The sequence below is a fragment of the Callorhinus ursinus genome, unplaced genomic scaffold (assembly GCF_003265705.2).
Source record: "Callorhinus ursinus isolate GAN/ISIS: 27379988/994484 unplaced genomic scaffold, GSC_fseal_2.0 scaffold1, whole genome shotgun sequence".
Classification (NCBI taxonomy): domain Eukaryota; kingdom Metazoa; phylum Chordata; class Mammalia; order Carnivora; family Otariidae; genus Callorhinus; species Callorhinus ursinus.
The window spans coordinates 103,989,156-104,016,122 of NW_027397063.1; the positions used below are offsets into that span (position 1 = coordinate 103,989,156).

The window sequence follows — 26,967 nt, forward strand, 5'->3', positions numbered from 1 at the left end:
CTCACTGATATGAGGAATTCTTAATCTCAGGAAACAAACTGAGTGTTACTGGAGTGGTTGGGGGTGGGAGGGATGGGGTGGCTGGGTGATAGACATTGGGGAGGGTATGTGCTACGGTGAGCGCTGTGAATTGTGCAAGACTGTTGAATCACAGATCTGTACTTCTGAAACAAATAACGCAACATATTTTAAGAAAAAAGAAAAAGAAGAAGATAACAGGAGAGGAAGAAAAGGGGAGTATGTCAGAGGGGGAGACGAACCATGAGAGATGATGGACTCTGAAAAACAAACTGAGGGTTCTAGAGGGGAGGGGGGAGGGGGATGGGTTATCCTGGTGATGGGTATTGAGGAGGGCACGTTCTGCATGGAGCACTGGGTGTTATGAACAAACAATGAATCATGGAACACTGCACCAAAAACTAATGATGTAATATATGGTGATTAACATAACAATAAAAAAAAATTAAAAAAAAAGAATCAATGGGGCTGGGGCTCAGGAGCTTGTATTTCATCAAGGTCCTCAGTAGATTCCCATGCACATTAAAACTTAAGAAATATTAGGCTGCAAGCCTAGATTTTGGAAGAACTGGGCCTTTAAATTCTGCAGCAACATTAGTCCAGAGCTCCCAGAAAAGCCCTCCTCTTGTCTTGAAGAAAAGAAGGAAAAGTTTCTCTCACTCTTTTCAATGAGCTTACAGCTGAGGAAATAAGATGAAGTTTATTCTCCAGTCAGATCTTCTGGCTCCACGGGGACTGAGTAGAAATCGTAAGGCATCAAAGGTCACTGAGGGAAAAGCTGGCAAAACACACACACACACACACACACACACACACACACTCACAGGAAGAAATACAAACCTCAGATCATCAGCCTGAGCGTTAGCAGTTTTTTATTCTACTGGAGGAGATCCCATTTGTGGTGGAGCTTGCCAAAGTCCAGGTTTTAAGTGGGTCCTCCAAATGGGCAGATGGTGTTACCCACAAATCGATCTCCCTGAGAGCTATTCAGAGCCTTCTGTTAAGGACAACATAAGAATCACTTTAAAAGTTTGAATACCAAACTCACTTCCTTCCTTTTCCTTTCTTGTCTTTCTTTCTCCTCTTCCCCCTGCTCTCCTGACCCAGTTATAATTTAATTTGCTCATATTTTTAGAAAAGTTTTGAGCAACTATGAATCAGCCACTAAGCAGAATGTAAACATTCAGTGTTCAAGTATTTTCATTTGCAAAGGATTAAAAGAACATAAGGGTAATTTGAATCCAAAGGTAATTTTAAAACCCACATGTACTGCACGCATCAATTCCAATCTTGGTTTAGTGCTGCTAAAAGAAATACAAATGGTAAAATTAATTTAGCATCATTAATTTTATTTATATAGGAAAACAAAATATATGCACATATTGAAGTCTCAAATATCCAGATTAGCTGCTTATAAACTCATTTTTTCCTAGTATTTGAAAGAGGTATACCATAAGTGAGTAATGTCTTAACAGCTTTATTTTAATATTTCACTTTAATTTTGTATTTTATTTCATAATACCTCTGGGTTTTAACATAAAAATCCTGCAGAAAAATACTCTGGTGGATCATAGGGGAAGAGAGGTAAAAATGAAACAAGACGAAACCAGAGAGGGAGGCAAACCATAAGAGACTCTTAGTCTCAGGAAACAAACTGAGGGTTGCTGGAGTGGTGGGGGGTGGGAGGGTTGGGGTGGCTGGGTGATAGACATTGGGGAGGGTATGTGCTATGGTGAGAGCTGTGAATTGTGCAAGACTGATGAATCACAGATCTGTACCCCTGAAACAAATAATACATTATATATTAATAAAATATTATCAGACCACAGAAAATAATTAATTAATTAATCTCTAAAAAACCCCCACAAAAACAAAAAAAGATAAATACTGTGGTACAATACACCATATTTTTATGGTGCCTTCACACATGATTCTCTACTACACACCTGATGTGGGACACCTCACTTAATTAAAATAGCAGGGTAAGTACCCGTTCACCTCTTCATTTTTTGGAAGCATCCGTACAACAGTAGGCAAACATTTAATGTGATGTGGTTATTAATCTCTCTTTAGTTACATGAGATGTTATAATTATAACGTTATCCCCCAAAATGATGGCTTCTGATAGAGTTGTCTTCTTTTCCTTTGCAGGGAACATCCCGATATCTATCTTCAAAATGGCCCAAATAGAATTGGAAGGGTCTATAAGAAGGCCCTTTACCTACAGTACACAGACAAAACCTTTACAACAGTTATAGAAAAACCTATCTGGCTGGGGTTTTTAGGCCCTATTATCAAAGCTGAAACTGGAGATAAGGTTTATGTACACTTAAAAAACTTTGCCTCTAGGCCCTACACTTTTCATCCACATGGAATAACATACTATAAGGAACATGAGGGTAAGTTCAGCTCATATTCTAGCTGGAATTTCCTCTTAATTCTCAGTAGGAGTACTTTTTTAACTTCTAAGATTATGGCCTCCCTTCCTGGATAAGATCTATAACTTTGTCGTTTAGCTCTAAACGATTTTATTTATTAAGTATTCTGGTTCATCATAATAATGCTGAGTTTCTCTTGGTTGTGCTTGCTTGTGTGAAGTGTGAACGTGATGGGACTTCAGGGTAGACGAATGGAGTGAGTCAGGGGGAACTGGGACTTCCCTCCCAGCGCCCCCCACCGTGCCAGCCAAAGAGAACGAGAGAACTAGGCAATGGGAATTAAGGCCTAGAAAAGGCAAACGTCCAGAGGGAGGAAACAGGACTTAAGATAAGGATCGTCTCACCTCTGAAGTTCTTACGTGTGAATATACCGTAGCCGCTGTCCCGTCCCATCCTAACTTAGGATACTCTGTCCCGGCTCAGGCAGTCTGGGTAGTCTCCTACATCAGCCAAATGGTACACATGGCTGCATGACCCCAGAGCCACAGCTGAGATACAATTAACCAAAAGGTCATTGGAATGTAGGACTTAGAAAACTTAAAGATGATATAGGAAGAACACAGATTAGGTTTGACGTCTCTGATTCATTTTTAGTATTTGATGACGGTAATGATGATGAAAAGAGGTGGTGTTTTGCTGTGGATAAGAGCAAGGGCTCTGAAAGTAATAGACCAAGTTTCAAGTGCAGCCTTGCCTTTTATTGGCTGCATGATCTTAGGCAAGTTACTTATATTCTCTGTGCTGCAGTGTCCTCATACATAAAAGAAGTACAATAATAGTACATAGTAATAGCTCAGTGAATGTCAGGTATTATCATAAGCGAAAATGAGGAGGCCATGCTAATTGAAATTATAAGGATTAAGTCCAGAAATGAAGATTAAATCAGATTTTTTTAATTATTAGTTTTCTTTTTTAAGAGGTATTGCTTGAGAAGGTGATTGTTTTGACCATATATTTTTGTTTGTTCTTCTGAAACAAACAAATACCTTCATAGCATAGAAGTTGACTGCTGTCTTATTTCTTTTTTTACAATTTCATGTTATATTAGGGCATTACTCATTTTTAAGCTATGGTAGTTATACTGTGTTTCTGTTAAAAGAAAAAAGAGTTCTTATCCCCTAGAGGCACATATTCAGGTATTTATGAATGAAATGAGATGATGCTTTAGAATAATTCAATGGTGATGGAGGTAAGAGTGGTGGGGGTAAGGATGAAACAGGATTGGCCTTGAGCTGATCATTGTTAAAGCTCAGGTGATGGGTACATGGAAGTTCATCATATTATTTTCTCAACTTTTACATGTTTTTGGAAATATCCAAAATTAAAAGTACAAATTTTTAAAAAATCCATAGTTACTTCATGGGCAAAAATTTGATATCATATAAGATGTTTCAAATTGTAAGAGAGAGTAGCCATTTTGCTCATGCTTCCATACCATGACCCCAGAGCAAAAGTGGTTCTTTAAATTGCAAACCAAAAGTCACTATTCTCTATTACTACTCCCTTAAGATTCAGTAAGTATAAAAAATAATAACTAAATTTTCTGTGAGGCTTCCAGACCCCCTAATCATTAGCCTCTCACTCCTTCATTCCTGTCTTTTCAAACAGTACATCACTACGTCCCCAAGGGGGCACATACTAGAAATTGACCAAATGTTTGCTGAAAAAATTAATGGACCATCTATTCTCTCATTTAAGTTCAAATACATTCACTTTGTAACTTTATCGCATATTGCTTCCTAGGGGCCATCTATCCTGATAACACCACAGATTTTTACAAAGCAGATGACAAAGTGTATACAGGCGAACAGTACACATACATATTGGATGCCAGCGAAGACCAAAGTCCTGGTGAGGAAGATAGCAATTGTGTGACCAGGATTTACCATTCCCACATTGATGCTCCAAAAGATATCGCTTCAGGACTCATCGGACCTTTAATAATCTGTAAAAAAGGTAAATTTTTTCATTGTTGATCTCAATGTATGACCAACAAGCAAGAGATGGGGCAGTTTTTTTTTTTTTTAATATAAGTCAAGTCTTCTGTGTTATTGAGTAGGTAAGGTTGAGAGGGGGTGAATCTAGAAAAAAGGAAAGAAAGAGCAGAGCAGGAAAAGAAGAAGGGATAAATGGAACAAGCATTCACACACATTGGTAAACTGCAAGAAACATGCTTTCCTGGAAGACAGTTTTGCTGTATCTAATTTCCAACAGTGGTGGTTGAAGAGCTGTGTGACTTTACTGAATGTGACTTCCTTAGCGGCACTCCGTGGTGATAGGTCTATAGTTATCTGTATTGTGTTGGTAAATATAAGATCACAGTATCTATTTCTAGCATCATGAAAAAGAAAACATAGCTCAAGAGCTTGAAATCTAATTCTTACTGGAATAATAATTTACCTGCAAAGACTTATTATCTCAGCTTATGGCTGTATGTACCAGAAGATATACACACAACTTTAGATTCCAACCTTCACATTTGCCAAAAAGTATTGAATAGTTATGTGGTCAGTGGACATCCAAATATATAAGGATCTCTAAGCCCAAGATACTGAACATAAAATATCCTAGTATTTCCATGTCTGTAAAACAGAAGTGACTAATCCAGATTTGTGGTTTATAAGAAAAATAAATCTTTAAAGCTATAAATCACCTGCTAAAAATACACGCTAAAGATTAACTACTACTAAAATAGTAATTTTCACTTCAGATTCTCTGGATAATGAAAAAGAAAAAAATATTGACCAAGAATTTGTGGTGATGTTTTCTGTGGTGGATGAAAATCTCAGCTGGTACCTAGATGACAACATTAAAACCTATTGCTCTGAACCAGAGAAAGTTGACAAAGATGATGAAGACTTCCAGGAGAGTAACAGGATGTATTGTAAGATTATAGAAGATGTGTTAACTTTATCTTATTTTTCTTTATCCATTAAGTCTGCTAGGTTTATCCTTCACATAAATAAGTAGTGTGCGTCTTTATTTTTTTTTTTAAGATTTTTACTTATTTACTTGTCAGAAAGAGAGACAGAGAGAGCACAACCAGGGGGAGTGGCAGGCAGAGAGAGAAGCAGGCTCCCCATTGAGCAAGCAACCCCATGTGGGACTCGATCCCAGGACCCTGAGATCATGACCTGATCTGAAGGCAGACGCTTAACCAACTAAGCCACCCAGGCATCCCTAAGTAATGTGTTTCTAGTCTGGCCTTGATAAGAAGGTATATTAAACATGCAACTTCATATTCAGCTAAACAGATCAAATCAAAACTCTGTGCCTGGTAAAACTGGATATACCAAATTGTTCCCAAACTAATAAGGAGAAAACACCATCAATTATGGTTTAATGTGTATGTATGTTATATTTATTTATACATTTGTTTATCCTCCAAACTCATTCCAAAAATTATTTGAGGCAGCCTAAAATTATTAAACTAAATGCTTAAATTATACTTATATCATAAAGCATTGAACTGTATTTAGGAAAATAGTTCAAACCACTAGTTCTAAAAGGTATTTCTCTTACATTTTTCCTCTGCATCATTTTTTTCTATCTTTAATTCACTTTATTTCTTCTAGAAATGCTTTCTTTACTGCCTAGGCTTCTCCTCAATTCTTAATTGTGCCCCCAGACACAAAATAATGAGCTTAGTAAGGTTATCTATCACTCAGAATTTGCATAAGAAATCACATCTCTTAACACCAACTAGACCAGTAAGTATAGATTTTTGTTTGTGTTTAGCTTCTTCAAAATAATCTTTACTCAGAAATTGAGAATACAAAAATAACTACCAAAGCAGAAAAATAATTAACGAAATACAGTTTTTTTTCCCCTTTTACTTATTTCTGGCTAGAAGGTCCTCTTTCTATACTTTAATCCTGCCTCTGTTATGCACTAATCAAAAATAGATGTTAGAAAAAGATCCTCAAACATCTAGTCTGGGTAGGTCTGGTTATACCTCTGTTGTATCAGGTGTATTCATGGTGCTTCCCAGAACCAATTTCCACCTTACTTCTAGGACCACTGAGTGTGAATAGTGATCCTAAGTTTCTTCAAAGGGTCTTAGATCATCCTGCTTTTGGACTTTTAGGGCTTTGTGGTTCTGGTACCAGTCTCTACTATCCTTCCCCTGCATTTCTTCTTTCCTCCTTCACATCTCTTCTAATTTTGTCTTCCGACCCTTAAAAAAGAAAAAAAGAAAGCAAAAGCTTTCCTTGTGTTCTTATTACAAAGGTAATTCATAGTCATTGTAGAAAATTGGCAGAGTTCTGATAAGCAAAAAGAAAGCATTGAAATCATTCATATTGCCACTATCATCATGATACATGATTGATTACTAGATAACCTTCAGTCTTTAAAATTTATGTGTGTACATTTTGTATGTATGTATGTATGTATATATGCATATATATGCATGTATTTACAAATACACATACACATATACACATACTAATGTGTATAGCTTATAACAGAGAGAGAAAACAGGTTTCATCTTTAGTGTTGTGTTCATCTGCTAATGCTGTGTTGACAAAATTCCTGAGGCTGAATTCAGGTCTAAAATAAGAGTGCTGTGATTGATTAGCAATGTCTGATGTGGGTACAGAAGGGAAGAATAGCAGCAGGATGTATGCCAGGTATTTTCCATCCCAAAATCATTCAGTTGCTATAGAGGTGACTATTACTCTCCCAGGCACCAATGTCTGTGAGTCACGATCTCTGCTCTTGGCTTACAGCTGTGAATGGATACGCTTTTGGAAGTCTCCCAGGTCTCTCCATGTGTGCAGAGGACAAAGTCAGATGGTATCTTTTTGGTATGGGTAATGAAGTGGATGTGCACGCAGCTTTCTTCCACGGCCAAGTGTTGACTAATAAGAACTACCGGATTGATACAGTCAATCTCTTTCCTGCTACCCTATTCGAAGCTTTTATGGTGGCCCAGAATCCTGGAGAATGGATGCTTAGCTGTCAGAATCTAAACCACCTGAAAGGTAAGGCATTTTTACCTAAAATGAGCTGTCAGCTGAAATAAGCATCGTGTCTCAGTTACACCACTAATGGGGTGATTATTGGTAATCAGAATGTAAAAGTTAAATATCTTTGGAATAATCTGAGCCTTGAACTGGTAACTTAATTTCATTCCTATGACAGTATGCATCGTAATGTAATAAAAAAGACTGAAAGACTGGAATTTTATAAAGTAATGAAATCTGAAAACATATTAATTTTGGGAAGAGAACAACTGGTTCTGAATGTGTAGTCCTGTCCTAAAAGTATAGTTTTGTATATCACTTCTCAGCTTTGTAAAATACACAATATTGTAAACACCAGAAGATTTGCATGTGGTGTTGAAAAGTAGCTTTTTTTTTTTTTTTTTTTTTTACTTGGTTCCATCAGATATAACTAACTTTGTTCATGGAGTCTAGTTACTCCTTGGTTTAACTTGCTAAGTCCCTCCTCCATCTCTTCAATACAAGAACATTCTTAGTTCTTGAAAAAAATATTAGTTTGTAATATTGATCTCCTGAAGAAATTAACTTTAATCTGGGTCTTTTGGTATGTTAACTCTGACCTTCAAACATAACCTCACCTATTAAATATGACCTTGGCCTCAGAAGACCCAACACGCTGGGTGAATAACCATTTTGATTTTGTCTGAGAACAATAATTATGTATGCTCTTTCCATTCCTTCTCCTCTACTCCACCCTGCCCCTTAAAATATGGCCAAACCCCTCTTCATTAATTATCTATTAATATGTCTTTTTTTTCTCATCAGAAGACCTCCCAAGTGAAACTCCACAGAACTTGGTACCACATTTTTAGAAATACTAGTGTTTAATATCTCTTCTCTGTGCCATATAGAGAAGTTTTACTGCTTGAATTTTCTATCAGTAATTTATTTACAACTGTTTACTATAATTTGTAATATTGTTTTTCACTATTTCTTCAATTTCCATCTGTTATTTCACCAGCAATGTTTATGAGGCAATCAGAGGGAAAAACCATTGGCTGCATTAACTCATGTCTCCTTTCGTGTGGTTTTCAGCTGGTCTCCAAGCCTTTTTCCAGGTACAAGACTGTAACAAGCCTTCATCAGAGGACGATATCCGTGGGAAACATGTTAGACATTACTACATTGCTGCTGAGGAAATCATCTGGAACTATGCGCCTTCTGGAATAGACATCTTCACCAAAAAAAACTTAAGAGCACCTGGAAGGTAATTCAGAAAAAGGACTATTATTTCAAAATAAGTCTCCTTAAAGAAAGAAAGAAAGAAAGAAAGAAAGAAAGAAAGAAAGAAAGAAAGAAAGAAAGGAAGGAAGAAAGAAAGAAAGAAAGAAAAAGGCCATAAAAGATGGATTCAGCAATTAACATTTTAATTGGTACCTGAAACTGAGTAACAATACTGCTAAATATTCATTAAGGTGTTTGGTATGAGTCCCAGTTTGAGAAATATGACTTTTGAGTTCATGAAAGAAAATGGTTTTAAAAATTATCAGAGGCTCAACAAATTCCTCAGAAAATACTGAAAACAACTAGACTGATCAATGCATTAGCTTTCCTTTCATGAAAACACAGCAATATACCTTGGCTAATTGAATTAAAAATAAAAATTAATTAATTAATTAAAGAGAAAAGAAAAGAAAATACAGCATTGTGCAATCCAGCAGCGTTAAGTACATTCACAAAGTTGTACCATCATCCACGCTATCCATTTCCAGAACTTTGTCATCATTCTGAATAGAAAGTCTGTATCCATTAAACAGTAGCTTTCCAATCCCTGATAACTTCTACTTTCTGTCTCCATGAATTTGCCTATTCTGGGCACTTAATACAAGGGACATAATGCAGTATTTGTCCTTTTTTGTCTGGCTTATTTCACTTAGCATCATGTTTTCACGGTTCATCCACTTCGTAGCATTCGTTCCTCTTTGAGGCTCAATAATATTCCATTTTATGCATTACCGTGTTTTATTTATCCACCCGTTGATGAAAATTTGGGTTGTTTCCACTTTTTGGCTATTGTGACTAATGCAACTCTGAACATGGAAGGACAAGTATTGTTTACATCCTTGCTTTCAGTTCTTTTGTGTACATACCTAGGAATGGAATTGCTCAGTCATATGACAATTGTATTTTTAATTTTTTGAGGAACAGCCTTACTTTTTTCCACAGTGGCTGTACCATTTTACATTCCCACCAGTAATGTACAAGGGTTCCAATTTCTCCACATCCTTACCAATATTTATTTTCCATTTTTTTATAATAGGCATCTTATTGGGTGTGAAGTTGTATCTTATTGTGGTTTTGACCTGCATTTTCCTAATTAGTGATGTTGAGCATCTTTTCATGTTCTTGTTGGTGATTTGGCGAAATATCTGTTCAAGTCCTTATCCCATTGCTGAATTGGGTTGTTTGTTTTTGTTTCTGCTGGTGGTGGTTGTTAAAGTCTATGACTTCTTTATATATTCTGGATATTAACCTCTTATCAGATATATGGTTTGCAAATATTTTCTCCCATTCTATAGGCTTTCTTTTCACTCTCTTGATAGTGTCCTTTGATTCACAGAAACTACTCCTGTCCATGTCCAGTGACTTCCAGAGCCTCCTAGCCATTCTTCCCTGCTCAGTCTTCCTTTCCTACTGTCCATCCTCCATAAAACACCCAAAGTAAGCTTTCTGAAAATGTTGATGAGATTATGCCACACCCCTGCTTCAAATCTCTACTCAGACCTCACCTACTAAGAGAGCTATTTGCCACCCAGATACTTGGAAAGGTCAAGTAACTTACTCAATGACACACAACTGCTCAATAGCTGGGCCTGTGATTTTCAGCTGGTCTCCAGGCCTTTTTCCAGGTACAAGACTGTAACAAGCCTTCATCAGAGGACGATACCCGTGGGAAACATGTTGGAATCACAGCTGGGTCTGTGATTACTGAAGCAGAAATTTAAGTCCCAGTCTACACTGACATCCAGATGCAATGACTCCAAAGCTGCATCTCAGCCCAGAAGGCTCTTGTAAATTGTAGATTTGCATTTCAAATTGCTTAAGAGACACCCCATTTGGATGAGGCCCTCTAAATCAGTATGTCCAAATCTGAACCTATTGTCTCCCCCCAGATATCTAAGCTTCCTCCTCTCTGTGAATAGTATCACTATGCATCATCAGTCAAGCCCAAAACCTGAGTAACATCCCTGACTCCCCACTTCACCACTCCCTCCTTCCCTCCTTATCAGGTACTGCCTCATTGTATCCTAAATGTCTCCAACAGTTATCTACTTTTCCCCACCGGAGGGATGCTCCTGAATGCTCACATCTTTCAAAGCTTTCCTACTGCTCTGGGATGGAGCACTGAAACTTTAACTAGGTCCTGCTGCACGCTCCCCCCCATCTCCCCAAGCCTCCTTCTCTCTCTTCTGCCTCTTTCTCTCTTGTTTGTCCTTCCCTGTACACTATGCTCCTGTCATATTTTGTAAAACATGCTGTATTCACTCTTTCCTCCAAGCCTTCCATAGGGTATTTCCTCTTTGTAAACACCCTCTCCATTCTCCCCACCACATATACTTCATCTTTTTTAACTTGACTCTCCTCTAGATAATTTTGAAAAATCACTTTCTTTGGAAAGCCTTTGGGGCCTCTTCCCACCACTTCCTCCAAGCCCAGGAGAACTGCTCCATAATGCCCTGTGCTTATTGCATGTTATTATGTTGATCGGTTCATAGTCTGTCTTCTCTGATCGGTGTAAAGTCCTTGTGGACAGGGATGGGTCCAGCTTGCTTATGGTTATGCCATCAACATGTAGCAAGTTTCCTGGCAAAAAGCAGGTGTCCAATACATTCATCAATGGGAGAAGAGATGAATGGAATGACTTTGGCAAGTCAAATGCCTTTCTGAAATTTAATTTCTTCATTTGTAAAATGGGGAGAATAATGCCAACTTTGTTGCCTTATCATGTGAGTTTCAGATAACAAATGAAAGCTCCTAAGTACCTGACTGGTGCTGATATGCAATAAACAGTAGTTACTGTATTTTTAAACGTTTCATAATTTGTTGAAAAGATTCTATTGTAGAACAATTAATAACTATCAGGAGTTGACATGGGCCATCTTACAATTTTTCACTTCACTTGAAAAAGTGAAACCTCCATACCATGATACCCCACTCATTAATTGAACATCCTTCTATGACGTGCCTAGTACCATCTGCTTCCATTTGAATATTTGGCAAATCATAAATAAGAATTACCTTTGAGCACTGGCCATAATTTTGCTCTTAAATTTGTCCTATGTGAATGCCTGCTTTCTGTTCTGCTTTCAACTCCAGTGATAAACCCTTTTTCTTTTGGCAGCGCTTCAGAGGTATTTTTTGAACAGGGTTCTACAAGAATTGGAGGATCTTATAAAAAGCTGGTTTATCGTGAATACACAGATGCTTCCTTCACAAATCAAAAGAAGAGAGGCCCTGAAGAGGAACATCTTGGCCTCCTGGGTAAGTCCATGCAGAATATTTGTGACTGTTGCACCCTTGTCCTGTACTCTTTCTGTCTCAGAAAGAACAGAAACTTCAGGACCCGCAGTATGATTTCGACATAGAAACTAGGGACGTGGAAGGTCATTCAATAACTAAAGGTAGCAGCTAATTACTTTTCCAGTGTAAATTACCAATAGTAAATCTTCATCACTGAAAACTCTGCTGACTTCAAATGATGTTTGTTTTTTTTTTCTTCAAGAGGTAAGGAGAGGGGCGCCTGGGTGGCTCAGTCGATTAACATCTGCCTTCGGCTCAGGTCATGATCCCAGGGTCCTGGGATCGAGCCCCACATCGGGCTCCCTGCTCAGCAGGGAGTCTGCTTCTCCCTCTCCCTCCTCACTCTTGCTCTCTGTTGCGATTTCTGTCTCTCTCTCAAATAAATAAATAAAATCTTTAAAAAAAAAAAGGTAAGGAGAATTGTGTTTATGGCTTGGTTTAAATAGACAGCAGAGGTGTTAGCCTCTATTCTTAGCTAAATTACATTCCCCTGGAAATAAAATCCAGGCTACTAATGAGGAAGGCTGGGTCAATCTTAGAGCCTTGTGCACAGCCTAGAGACCTGTTCTCACTCAGACCTTCAGACAGAATATAGTGGGTGAGCACACAGAGTCTGGCTTCAGACTAGCCTCACTCCTCACCTATTAGCTGTGTGACCTCTTGAGTACTTAGTTTGCTATGCCTGTTCTCTTTCTGTAAAACGGGAACAATAATAACAGTAACAGTCCTGGGGCACCTGGGCGGCTCAGTCAGTTAAGCGTCTGACTCTTGGTTTCGGCTCAGGTCATGATCTCAGGGCTGTGGAATCCAGCCCTGCATTGGGCTCCCGCTCAGCGGGGAGTCTGCTTCTCTTTCTTTCTCCCTCTGCTCCCCTGCCACGCGTTCTCTCTCTCTCATATAAATAAATAAATCTTTAAAAAAATAACAATAACAGTCCTTAACTCATAAAGATGCTGTAAGGATTAAAGGAGTTAATACACATAAACACTCAGAAAAGCACATGAGAAGCTCTCAATAAGTATCATTTTATATATTCCATAAAATATGTACTATATATCTATGTTTTTATTCTATATTTGGTAACAATATTGATTTTTGTGACGGAAAATCCACAAAAATGTTACTCTTCACATCCAAGACCATTTAACTTACCCTCTTTGGGTGCTCAAGGTTTAACTACCAGCCCCCTGACTCCTGGGACAAATATCACACTTCTGGCCAACAGAAGGCTAGGGTAAGGAGAGTATAGACGCTGGATAGTTTCTTGTCAATGTATAAAGCTGGTGAACCGACTGGGATCAAAATGCTAACAAATTTCCTTAACCTGAAGTTAAATCAAAAAGCCCTTCTTATCTCTTTCTAGCTTTGCCACGTCAAGTTGATACCAGACTTCAAAAAAAAAAAAAGATGTTCCATTTGCCATAAATAAGATGTTGCTTCCAGCAGTTTCTGCCAAAGGACAAGCCAAACAACTGTCTTATGTGTTCTGTATGTCATATACCAAGGAAGACTAACAATGCTCTCTTTGTCCCTAGGTCCTGTCATTTGGGCAGAGGTAGGAGATACGATCAGAGTCACTTTCCATAACAGAGGAGCATATCCCCTCAGCATTGAGCCAACTGGGGTGAGGGTCAGTAAGAACAACGAGGGCACATACTATACCTCAGTTCACAACCCCCTGAGTGGAAGTGAGTACCACCTTCTGTAACCACACAACATTTAAGAACCCACTGTGCTGGTCAGCCAGGGAAAACTGCCCTGCAAAAACTGAAGGCGGGAACTTCCAAGGAAACCGCTCGTATATCATTCTTAGACAGCACACCAGGAAGCAAGGACACATCTTCTCCTTCCATTTCCAACTGGTGTATGGAATTTTGTCCTGCCTTAATTGGATGATTTTTGACAATGCTGGTAGTAACTTATTGGGATTATATCAATTATACATTTCTGGAGTACGACTTGGGTGACTTTTAGATTTGAAAAATGTTCTTGCAATTACAAGATTAGATGCTCATTTTAGAATATTGGAAAAATATAAAAAGGTACAGCCAAAAATATTATCTACGGTTCTATAGATAACCACTATTATATTCTTATATAACCTCCCACTCTTCCATCTGTGTACATATAATATATATTTTGAATGTAGTTGAGAGCATAGTATATACTACTTGTCATTGTGTTTTTGTACTGAGTTTGCTTCCTTAGCATTATAAGCATTTTAATATAACTTTAATAACACAAATATTCCATTTTATGCATGCATTTGGGTACTTTTATATGTCAGGGTGACCGACGAAGATGAGTGCCTTTGCCACCTCTTGCAGTGTGACTGTGGGCAAGTTATTCAGTCTTTCTGGTCTCAGTTTCCCCAAGTATAAAATCAGGATATTTGAACAGGATCATGTGCAGTTTCCTTCTAGTTCTGCAGTTATTTTCAATTCAGTTGTGTTCAATAGAAAATGTATGGATTACCCCCTCTTTTCAGGTGGTGTTCTAGCAAAGGAAATATAGAGACAATGCTTGCTTCAGGAAGGTTACGTTCTATTTGTGGGGAAATACACATAATCTAACATGAAAAGTGCTGGGGACATCATCAGGGACTGTGAGAGCAGCCCTGTCTTAGTCTGTTTGGGCTGCTGTAACCCACAGACTGGGTGTCTTATAAACAACAGAAATTTATTTCTCACAGTTTTGGAAACTGAAAGTCCAATATCAGAGGGCCAGCATGGTTGGATGAGGACCTTTTTCTGGGTCTCAGACTTCTTGCTGTGTTCTCACGTGATAGCAGGGGATAGGGAGCTTTGTGGGATCTCTCTTGTAAGGGCACTAATCCCATTTAGGGGAGCCCCAGTCTCATGGTTTAATCACCCCCCAAAGGCCCCACCTTCTAAGACTATCTCATTGGGCATTAGGATTCCAGTATGTGAATTCTAGGAGGACACAAACATTTGGACCGTAGCAGGCACCAACCGCAGACTGGTTAAGAGGAGGCTTCCTGAAGGAAATCACACCCATCCGTGACCTGACACAGGAGCACAAGGGGATGTCATTCAAGTAGGGTTTCATTCTAATTCATAAAAAGGAACTGAGAAATGGGTTGTCTCAGACGAAACTCAGTCCACTTGGTGGTTCAACTGACCACATTAGAAAGCATGCTTAACCTCTCCAATGTGACATTTCTCACAGGTGTGCCTTCTCCTTCAGCTTCACACGTAGCACCCAAACAAACATTCACCTACGAATGGTCTGTCCCCGAAGAAGTGGGACCCACTTACAAAGATCCTGTCTGTCTATCTAAGATGTATTATTCTGCTGTGGATCCCACCAAAGATATATTCACTGGGCTTATCGGGCCAATGAAAATATGCAAGAAAGGAAGTTTACATGCAAATGGGAGACTGGTGAGTCCAATGAGGGAAAATATAAATGATTTCCTGATCCCTTTGAATTATCATTATTATAAGGAAAATTCTGGGTTTTGAGACAGTGAGGATTTAACACACATACTGTTTATTACAAATTTTTCTCCAGCTCATAAGAGCTCTACTATGCAGAGGTTCTCTGGCTAACATGATTATTTCAAGATGAGTTGGAACAGACTTTCCTTGAAACCCAAGGTCTTTTATGATACATTTAGACTTCAACACACAAATAAAAAATAATTGGTCCCTCAACATTCACTAAGGAAAGTATTGTTTAAAGCATTTTTAGAAAGGAGGAAATGACCATTTGACTAGAAAAGAGAAATACTTAACTCCATCATGTTTTTATCTCTAAGTATTGTAATATGAGCCTTTAAAAGATAAGGGCTCTTTAAAAAAATGCCTTCAATATAATTATCATACCTTAGAATCATCATCATAATAATGTTAGTATCATCAATTTTTAATCAAATTTTATCATCACATTTCCAATTAATGTTTCCCTTTTCCCAGCTGCCTCTTAATTGTTTCAAGTTTGTTGTTTGAATCAGTACCCAAAAAATGACACTCATTGCAACCAGTTGTGTTTCTCAAGGTTATTTCCTTGCGTTTTTCTGTCTCAAGGGTCATCTATCCTATGGAAGTTTCCCACACCTGGATTTACTGTTCGTATTCCTGGGGTGTCATTCAGCAAGAAAGTTTCTTCCTCTTTCTCTCAATTTCCTATAAATCAGTAGCTAGATCTATAGGTCTGATCAAATTCAGGTTAGATTCTTTTTTTCAATACTACTTCATGTGTAGTACTGGGTACTTCTATCAGAGAATATATACTATATAGTTGGGAATGTGGTCAGCCCCTGAGAACCATTTCCCAGATTCATAAACTAATCAGGGATTGCACAATAGTAACATCCTGATCTCATCATTCTTCTTTATTTATTAGCCAGTATACTTCCTTAAACAGAAACTTCCCTTAATGGATTATTTGGTTAGCCTGAGGTACATATTCTATAAGAAAGGAATGACAAATGCTTGATTCTTTCCCTTTATTTACAAGTTTTCAAAGTAATAGTTCTCTAACATACTTCAAAGATTCTTAATAATTTATTTTTTTGTTAAGTGCTATTGTGACCTCATGGATTTAAGAATATTTGGTGTGTTTGAATTCATTGACATTATCCCTATTGATGCCCCAAATATCTTACCTATTTTTTGCTACTAAGAGGATTTGTTCAGGTTGATTCCTTCATTTTTACATGAACTTGATAGTCTTTGAAGCTTCCTTGACTTTTGGTATAAAAAGCTATTTTAAGTTCATATTACACACTTTTTGAGCCAGACCTGAAATCAGCCATTTCTCCCAAGAAGCCCTAGTTCTTTTCAGGAAGAAATTATTTTTAGAACAACAGTCTGGGCACTATGGGTACTCACTCATTTCTATTGGCTTCATCATTGTTTCTAGGCCTTTTCAATGGACAGAACTGGAGAAGGAAATTTTTTAAGATAAAATTAATCATGAGTTCATACTGATACCTTCCATTCAAAGTCAGGTCTAAGGATTCTTATTGTTTTTTACTTAACTTTATTAATCTTACATCTGTATCTCCCTTCAGCTACACTGAAAAATCTTAGTTCTCAATGATACCAACATAAACATTCACTCAATTCATCACACAACATACATACAACAGCCTCAGAATCACAATTATAACACTACAGCCAGCAATATAATTACTGAAAACAATTTAAGATTTGTTGGCAGCCCTTTTTGTCCTTAGAATAGATCCCACTAGGGATGTTCAGTCAAATTACAAAGTTAAAGTCACTGGGAATAGTTCCTCTCTGTGTAGTTTTGCCACCCCCCAGATACACAGGTTTATTTAATTAATTTTATTTCTATTTCTTTTAGGGATTGCCTTTAAAATTGTAATATTATTTTATAATAATGTAAAATATTTACCTGGTTCCAACATCAAATCTACAAAAAGAGGCATATTCAAAGAAGTCTAGCTCCTATCCTTTCTCCCCTGTCACCTATTCCCTTACTACCAGCACCTTTCATTTTTAGCTTTACAGTTTATTTTTAATTTTTTTCATTATTATTTTTGTCAACTTAATTTTTCTGAGCACTTTAAGGTTGACAGCAAAATTAAGAAGAAAGTAGAGATTTCCCATATATCCTCTACCACCCACCCCCCACCCCCTTCCACCCCCCACCCCCGCTCCTCCCAGCCTCTCCCAATATCAACATTTCCAACAGAGGGGTGCATGTGTTACAACTGATGAATCTACACTGACAGATTGTTATCATCCAAAGTCCATAGTTTACACTAGGGTTCACTCTTGGTGTTTACATTCTATGGGTGTAGACAAATGTATAATGAAAGTATCCACCATTATGGTATCATATAGAATATTTTCACTGCCCTAAAAATCCTGTGTTCCACCGGTTTATCCCCTACTCCCCTAACCCCCAGTAACCACTGGTCTTTTTAATGTTTTATAGTTTTGCCTTTTTTCCAGAATGTTTTATAGTTAGAATCATACAGTATGTAACCTTTTCAGACTGGCCTCTTTCACTTGGTAATACACATTTAAGTTTCCTCCAAGTCTTTTCACGGCTCAATAGTTCATTCTTTTTTAGTGCTGAATCATGTTCCATTGTCTGAATGTAGCAAATTGCTTATCCATTCACCTACTGGAGAACATCTTGGTTACTTCCAAGTTTTGGCAGTTATGCATAAAGCTGCCATAAGTATCCACGTGCAGAGTTTTGTGTAGACATAAGTTTTCAGCCCCTTTGGGTAAATACCAAGGAGAACAATTGCTAGACTGTATGGTAAAAGTGTATTTCATTTGTAAGAGAACACCAAACTGTCTTCCAAAATGGCTGTACCATTTTGTATTCCCATTAGAAATGAACAGGAGGTCCTGTTGTTCCACATCTTTGCCAGCATCTGGTGTGGTCAGTGTTCCAGATTTTGGTCATTCTGATTGGTGTGTAGTGGTACCCCACGGTTGTTTTAATGTGCATTTCCCTAATGATATATGAAGTGGAACATCTTTTCATATGCTTGTTTTCCATCTGTGTATCTTCTTTGGTGAGGTGTCTGCTAAGATCTTTGCCTATAGGTTAATTGTGTTGTTTGTTTTCTTAATGTTGAGTTTTAAAAGTTCTTTAGTATTTTATTTTTTTTTTAAGATTCTATTTATTTATTAATGAGAGACAGAGAGAGAGGGAGGCAGAGGGAGAAGCAGGCTCCCAAGGAGCAGGGAGCCTGATGCGGCACTCGATCCCAGGACCCTGGGATCATGACCTGAGCTGAAGGCAAGACGCTTAAACATCTGAGCCACCCAGGCGCCCAGTTCTTTAGTATTTTAGATAACAGTTCTTTATCAGATGTCTTTTGCAAATATTCTCTCCCATTCTGTGGATTGTCTTCTCACTTCTCTGGACATTAACTTCTATAGAGCATAAACTGTAATTTTAATGAAATCCAGCTTATCAATTATTTCTTTTATAGGTTGTGTCTTTGGTGCGTATCTAAAAAGTTATCACCGAGGTCATCTGGATTTTTCTTATGTTATCTTTTAGGAGCTTTATTTATTTTACGTTTATTTTATTTATTTTACATTTAGGTTTGTGATCCATTTTGAGTTAATTTTTGTGAAGAGTGTAAAATCTGTGTCTAGATTCATTTTTTTGCATGTAAACGTCCAGTTGTTATGTCACCATTTGCTGAAAAGACTATCTTTGTTCCACTGTATTGCCTTTGCTCCTTTGTCAGAGATCAGTTGACTTAATTCATGTGAATCTACTTCTGGTCTCTCGATTCTTCCCGTTGATCTATTGGTCTATTCTTTTGCCAATGCCATAGTGTCTTGATTGCTGTAGTGTTGTAGTAATTTTTGAAGTTGGGAAATAGTCTTCCAACCTTGTTCTTCTTCAATAATATTTTGGCTATTCTGGGCCTTTTGCCACTCCATATAAACTTTAGAATCACTTTGTTGATAACCACAAATAATTTTCTGAGTTTTTTATTGGGATTGCATTGAATCTATAGATCGAATTGGGAAGAACTGACAACTTGGCAATATTGAGTCTTCCTATCCACGAACATGGAATTTCTATTTAGGGTAATGGGATAGTGAACAGAAATCCTAGTTTAGATAAGGTGGATGTAATATTTGAGGTGAGATCTAAATTTTAAGGAGGAAGCCTTGCAAAGATCTGGGGGAAAGGGGAGGGAATAGCTAGTGCCAAAATGTATAATTTTATTTAAAATTTTTATTTAAAAATTTATTTAAAAATATTATTTAAAAAATTATTTTATATCTTTTCTCCTTTGACCTGTAGGCATGACCAAAGACATTAAGTATTTCCTAATGTTGAACCAGTCTTGCACTTCTGGGGAAAAATGTTACTTGAACGCCGTGGGGTTTTTTTGTTTGTTTTCAAATTTTTATTTAAATTCTAGTTAGTGAACATACAGGGCAATATTGGTTTCAGGAGTAGAATTCAGTGGTTCATCACTTACCACAACACTCAGTGCTCATCACAAGTGCCCCCCTTAATACTTATCACCCATCTAGCCAATCCCCCACCCACCTCCCTCCAGCAACTCTCAGTTTGTTCTCTATCATTAAGAGTCTCTTATGGTTCGATTCCATCTCTATCCCCCCAATATGTTCATATGGTTTGTTTCTTAAATTCCACATATGAGGAAGTCATATAGTATTTGTCTTTCTCTGACTGACTTATTTCGCTTAGCATAATACACTCTAGCTCTATCCACGTCATTGCAAATGGCAGGATTTCATTCTTTTTAATGGCTGAGTAATATTCTGATATAGGTCTATCTATCTATCTATCTATCTATCTATCTATCTATCTATCTATCATCTATCACTTATTCTTTATCCATTCATTAGTTGATGGACATTTGGGCTCTTTCCATAGTTTGTCTATCATTGATAATGCTGCTATAAACTTCGGGGTGCATGTACCCCTTTGAATCTGTATTTTTGTATCCTTTGGGTAAATAACTAATAGTGCAATTGCTGGATCATAGGGCAATTCTTCTTTTAACTTTTTGAGAAATCTCCATTCTGTTCTCCAGAGTGGCTGCTCTAGTTTGCATTCCCACCAACAGTGTAGGAGGGTTCCCCTTTCTCTGCGTCCTTGCCAACACCAGTTGTGTCTTGTGTTGTTGATTTTAGCCATTCTGACAGGTGTGAGGTGATATCTCATGGTGGTTTTGATTTGTATTTCCCTGATGATGCGTGATGTTAAGCATTTTTCATGTGTCCGTTGGCCATTTGTATGTCTTCTTTGGAGAAATGACTATTCATGTCTTCCGCCCATTTCTTAACTGGATTATTTGTTTTTTGGGTGTTGAGTTTGATAACTTCTTTATAGATTTATCAGATATGTCATTTCCAAATATCTTCTCCCATTCCGTAGTTTGCCTTTTAGTTTTGTTGATTGTTTCCTTCACTGTGCAGAAACTTTTTATCTTGATGAAGTCCCAATAGTTCATGTTTACTTTTGTTTCCCTTGCCTCCAACAACGTGTCTAGTAAGAAGTTGCTGCAGCCAATGTCAAAGAGGTTGCTGCCTGTGATCTCTTCTAGGATTTTGATGGTTTCCTGTCTCACACTTAGGTCTTTCATCATTTTGAATTTATTTTTGTATATGATGTAAGAAACATTCATTCTTCTGCATGTTGCTGTTCAGTTTTCCCTTCCCAAGACCATTTGTTGAAGAGACTGTCTTTTCTCCAATGGATATTCTTTCCTGCTTTGTCGAAGATTAGTTGACCGTATAGCTGTGGGTCCAATTCTGGGTTTTCTATTTTGTTCTATTGACCTGTGTGTCTGTTTTTATGCCAGTATAGTACTGTCTTGATGACTACAGCTTTGTAATAACAGCTTTAAGTCTGGAATTGTGTTGCCTCCAGCTTTGCTTTTCTAGATCAGGATTGCTTTAGCTATTTGGGGTCTTTAGGGGTTCCATACAAATTTTAGGATTATTTGTTCTAGCTCTGTGAAAAATGCTGGTGGTATGAGCACTGTGGTTTTTTAAAATATTTTTTCACTTATATTTGTGTATTGAATTTGATAGTGTTTTATTTAGAATTTCTCACATAGGCTGTAAGTTATATTATTTTAGATTCTGTGTGCTTTCTTAGGTCTTATATCATAGTTACACTATCTTCATTAAATAAATTGGGAAGAGTTCCATGTTTTGAATACTCTGGAACTGTTTAAATAAGTAGGAATTATCTGCTCCTTAGAGATTTGAAAGAAATTGCCTGTAAAATTATTTCAACAGTGTGACTTTTAAAAAGAAGTAGTTAGGGGTTTTACTTTTTCTTTTTTCTTTTTTGTCTATTAAAATATTTTTAATCACATTTTATTTCACCTATGGATATTGGTCTATTTAGTTACCTCCTTATAAGTCAACTTAGAAGAATTATTATTATTGTACATAATGATCTTTTTTTCCTTCCCCATATATGTGGTTATATTCCTTTCTCAGTTCTATTGTGTTATATTTGGGTTATCTCTCATTTTTCTTTTATTAGACTTGCCAGAGATTTGTGTATTTCATTGGTCTCTTCTTTTTTTTTAAGATTTATTTATTTATTTGAAAGAGCGAGAATGAGAGAGAGAGTACATGAGAGATGAGAGGGGGGAGGGTTAGAGAGAGAAGCAGGCTCCCCACTGAGCAGGGATCCTGATGTGGGACTCGATCTGGGGACTCCAGGATCATGATCTGAGCCGAAGGCAGTCGCTTAACCAACTGAGCCACCCAGGCGCCACTCATTGGTCTTTTCAAATAATAAATTTTTAGGTTTAACCATTTTAATTTGTGCTCTAATTTATTAAAAAGTTCCTCTTTTGCCTTTATTAATTTCTTTCTCCTTTTTTTTATTTTACTTTTCTAAAATTTTCAGATATTTACAAACATTTATTTTTATTTGGTTTTACTTAAAATAAAAAGTATTTCTGGGGCACCTGGGTGACTCAGTTGGCTAAACAGCCAACTCTTGATTTCAACTCAGGTCATGATATCAGGGTCATGAGACCAAGCCTCAAGTCAGGCTCTACACTGGGAGTGCAACCTGCTTAAGATTCTCTCTCCTTCTGCTTCTCCCCTCCCCCCACCCCTGTGCACATGTGTGTGTTGAGCTCTCTCTCTGTAAAAAAATTAAAAAATAAAAGTATTTCAGACTCTCAGTTTATATGTTTAGTGTATTCCATACATTATGCCTTGTTGTCATGGACGTTGCTTACTAAATACTTAGTAATTCATGTTTGCTTCCTCTCTAAGAGTTATTAGGATCAAATATGATCTTCCTTTATTAGTACTTTTTAGTTTTGTTGCATTATGATCAGAAAATATGACCTGTAAACTTTTCACTGAAGTTTTCTCTATAGATCAGAATACAAGTGACTGTAGCAGTCCTCTATTATAATCCCTACACATGTGAGAATGTATTTTTGTTGTTCTTTGCTAGGTATAGAATTTTTTATCGTAATCTTTTCCCCTCAAAAACATAAATGCTACTCCATCTTCTTCTGATATTTATTGTACTACAGAAGTCCAATGTTTGTGATAACACTTTTAGAATGACTTATTGTAGAGATTTGTCTATGTCTGAATCTGAAAAATTTTGCCAGAATATTTTTAAGCATAGATCTCTATGACTACTTTTACCTTGTTTTCAGTGAAGCTTTTGAATCTAAATTTTCTCTTCATGGTGGTAAATATTTCCATTATTATTTATTATCATTATGTTTTCCCCTTTTATAATTTCTCTTTTTCTGAAATCATTACTGTGTACATATTTTTCATCTTTGAATCTTTTCTTCTGATTTAGGGGAGCTTTCTTAAAATTATCTCCATCACAGCGGCCCCTGGGTGGTATAGTCAGGTAATTGTCAGATTCTTGGTTTCAGCTCAGGTCATGATCTCAGGGTCATGGGATCAAGTCCTGCATCAGACTCCATGCTCAGCGCAGAGTCTGCTTGAGACTCTCTTTCCCTCTGTCCCTCCCTCTGCTGTCTCTCTCTAATAAATAAATTTTTCAAAAAATTATCTCCATCACTGATTCAGTTTTCAATAGGATCTAACCTTCAGGTCTCTGCTTTTGTTGGATTTTAAAAATTTGATAATATTTTTCTTCTGAAAGAAAAATCTATCTCAGAAAAAAGACATGCAATAATCTCTAAACTTTTCTTTGAGGGAGGATCTAGTTTTCAGGGGCTCATATGCTTTGATTTCTTAGACTGATTGCCTTCTTCTGAACTACTGAAACATTTCAGTAGACCAGACAGCATCTCTGCTTGCTTATGTTTCACCAGGGACGGGGGACAGGAAGTGAGAATGTTTGTCCAGATGACTGGCAGGAAGGTGGGGAGAGGAGTCAGAACTTGTAGGTGCTGAGAGGGACTTAGATCATGTTGAACCAAAAACCTACTACACAGATAGTAATGAAAACTCTGGTAACCAACTGGGCTATTTCATGAGACCCATCTACAAAGAGGAATGGAAAGTTCTTACCCTTCCTTTGGTGAGTTTGTGCCCAAATAGTATTGTGTGCATGGAAGTCTTTCTACTTCACTTATCCTATCTTCACCTCATTGTTCTTGTTTTGATTTACAGAAAGATGTAGACAAGGAGTTCTACCTGTTTCCCACAGTGTTTGATGAGAATGAAAGTTTACTCCTGGATGAGAATATTAGAATGTTTACAACTGCACCTCATCTGGTGAATAAGGAAGATGAAGACTTTCAGGAATCTAATAAGATGCACTGTAAGTATACACCATCTGCCAATATTAAGTTACTCCAGTACTGCTCATGTAATGCTTTTAATGAAACCAAAATGCTAATAGCTTTGCCCATTGATTAATTTTCAACAAACGATTAAATACAACTCTGAGGGTAATATTGATATTTAAGGTATCAGTCAATTATTCTTCATTTTGCTTAATCTAGAATAATAAAACATAAAATATATCAATTAGATGCATGGTCCTTAAAATGTTGTCCCTGGATCAGCAGCTTTAGCATGACGCAGGGACTTGTTAGAAATGCAAATTCTTGGGCCCCAACTCCTACCTACTGAACCAGAAACTTTATGGGTGGGGCCAGCAATCTCTATTTAACAAACCCTCTACGTCAGGTGATATATGCGTAAGTTTGAGAACTACTGGATTAGATGCTATTCTCTGTGGTTTAATAGCGACAGCCTCATTTTATTATTCAAAATGAAGAAAGATGTTCTCTGTCGTCAATGAACTTCAATGATTCTCACCCTTGACTACAAATTAGAATCCCCTGGGTGTCTTGTTAAAACTGCTAAAACTATTTTTTAAATGCTCAGGGCAACCTCCAGAAATTTTTATTTAATTGAACCCGAGCATCAGATTTTCTCTTTTGTTTCCAGTGTAATTCCAGAGGTTTAGAGACAGTGAGCTAATTGTTCAAAATACCCACACTGCTAATGGACTGCATGTGAAAATCACTGTAGTAAGAGGAAACAAATGTAAAGTTGTGTTACAAACTGATGTTGTTTTTTAATTGAATCAATACTAGTAACAATCATGGTAACATTCCTTTTGAGTTTGCATTTTTTACATTTTGGAGAAGTCAAGACTATTACCTATTAGTAACAGCAGTGAGAGAAAACTTCCTGCATTCACTCCTCCCCATGATTCATGATGAATTGGAGAGTTTTCCATCCAGAGCAACAAACATGTGTCCAGTCTACAGTGCCCAGGAATAACTGTTATTATTCATTCATTTGGGTGCTCATAAATCTGACTCTTGAGAGAACTAAGAAGTGGCTAGTCCGCTTCCAGCCAGGGACTGCTCTGGGGGTGCTGGGTACAGCAGAGACACTCCTGACAAAGGGGAGGGGAAGGCATGAACGGGTCTTTCAAAAATTAGATCAACAAAGTTGGTTCTGGAAAATCTGGGAGGTTGTCATGTAGGAGGAGAGATGATAAACCACTTTCAAAATACCATTTCCCAACTTTTACAGCCATGAATGGATTCATGTACGGGAATCAGCCTGGTCTCAACATGTGCAAAGGAGATTCAGTCATGTGGTACTTATTCAGTGCTGGAAATGAGGCTGATGTACATGGGATTTACTTTACCGGAAACACATATCTGTCAAGAGGAGAAAGAAGAGACACAGCAAACCTCTTCCCTCAAGCAAGTGTTACACTCCTCATGCAGCCTGATGCTGAAGGTGCATTTCTTTAAAGTCAAGACAAGTCTCCATTGAATGGATTCATGTCATTTTGGTTAGAAATTCTAATGCAGGGAGACAGACAAGCAAGTATACATACATATATATATATATATATATATATATATATATATATATACATATATATATAGTGGTTATAAGTACTATAAAGGAAAACAGGGCAGGAAAAGGGGCTGGAAACTGATGGGGGAAGGTGGGTAACAATTCTCTGAGATGGTGACAATTAACAAGAAGCTTGAATAAAGTGAGGACATGAGCTATGTAGCTATTCCGGGGAGGAGTGTTCCAGGCAGAGGAAACAGCAAGGGCAAAGGCCCTGAGGCAGGCACACACTTGACCTGTTCTAAGAACAGCAAAGAAGCCTCTGTGATTGGAGCAGAGTGAGTGGTAGCTGATGTGATCATCCAGGTGAGCCACGTTAAGGACTTGGGTGTTGATTCTGAGTGAGTTGAGGAGCCATAGAAGGTGCTGAGCAAAGGAGTGATGTGCTTTCTTATTTACCATCCCAGGGACTTTTGAAGTTGAATGCCTGACAACCGATCACTACACAGGAGGCATGAAGCAAAAGTACACGGTGAACAAATGCAAGCAAGAGTCTGATGATCCAAGCTTCTACCTGGCAGAGAGGACCTACTACATCGCAGCAGTGGAGATGGAATGGGATTATTCCCCAAGCAGGGAATGGGAACGGGAGCTGCATCTCCTACAAGAACAAAAGTAATTCTCCAGACTCTGATTCCCAGTTTTTGTTTGTTTGGTTTTTTTTTAGTTTTCTCTTTCAGAGAATTAAGAATTATGCTAAATTTTAGAAAAACAAACAGTTGCATTAAACAGTAACAATGGAACAATAACAAAATGCTTCCCAGGAACCTCTCCTCATTAATTTCTGTTCTCGCAATTTTCTCACAGGAAAATTTCCATCTGTCTCATTTGATTCTTTGTAGTCACTCATCTTCCTTTCTTTTCTGTTGGATTGTCTTCTTATATTCACGTGCCCTATCTTGCTATTGACTTTCAAACTTGAACAAAAATTAATGCCTAAATTCAAAGCTAAAATATTATTTTCCTTATCAGCCCTTTGCTGCTTCTCTTATTTTTCCTCCAGAGAGTTCCTTATCAGTTCAGTAATCTGTTCTTTCATATTCTTAAATCTATTATGTGTGAAGAATATTTTAAATTCTTGAGAGTAGGAATGCCTGGGTGGCTCAGTTGGTTAAGCGTCTGCCTTCAGCTCAGGTCATGATCCCAGGATCCTGGGAACGAGTCCCGCAT

The 26,967-nt window shown here is 37.5% G+C and overlaps 1 protein-coding gene across 5 annotated transcripts in view; it reads left to right on the forward strand.

Annotated features, from left to right (window-relative positions):
- Positions 1–26,967, forward strand: part of LOC112830711 (ceruloplasmin) — a 58,307-nt gene that overhangs the window by 6,575 nt on the left and 24,765 nt on the right. For 4 of the 5 annotated variants that reach the window (XM_073898687.1, XM_025880782.2, XM_025880740.2 and 1 more), the window contains exons 2-12: positions 2,170–2,417; positions 4,200–4,412; positions 5,167–5,340; positions 7,187–7,441; positions 8,498–8,669; positions 11,805–11,944; positions 13,519–13,671; positions 15,173–15,387; positions 24,079–24,229; positions 25,462–25,674; positions 26,205–26,412. In XM_073898687.1, the coding sequence (XP_073754788.1) occupies positions 2,170–2,417; positions 4,200–4,412; positions 5,167–5,340; positions 7,187–7,441; positions 8,498–8,669; positions 11,805–11,944; positions 13,519–13,671; positions 15,173–15,387; positions 24,079–24,229; positions 25,462–25,674; positions 26,205–26,412 (2,142 nt within the window). The remainder of the gene's footprint in view (positions 1–2,169; positions 2,418–4,199; positions 4,413–5,166; positions 5,341–7,186; positions 7,442–8,497; positions 8,670–11,804; positions 11,945–13,518; positions 13,672–15,172; positions 15,388–24,078; positions 24,230–25,461; positions 25,675–26,204; positions 26,413–26,967) is intronic. The other variant, XM_073898695.1, reaches the window with a different exon arrangement.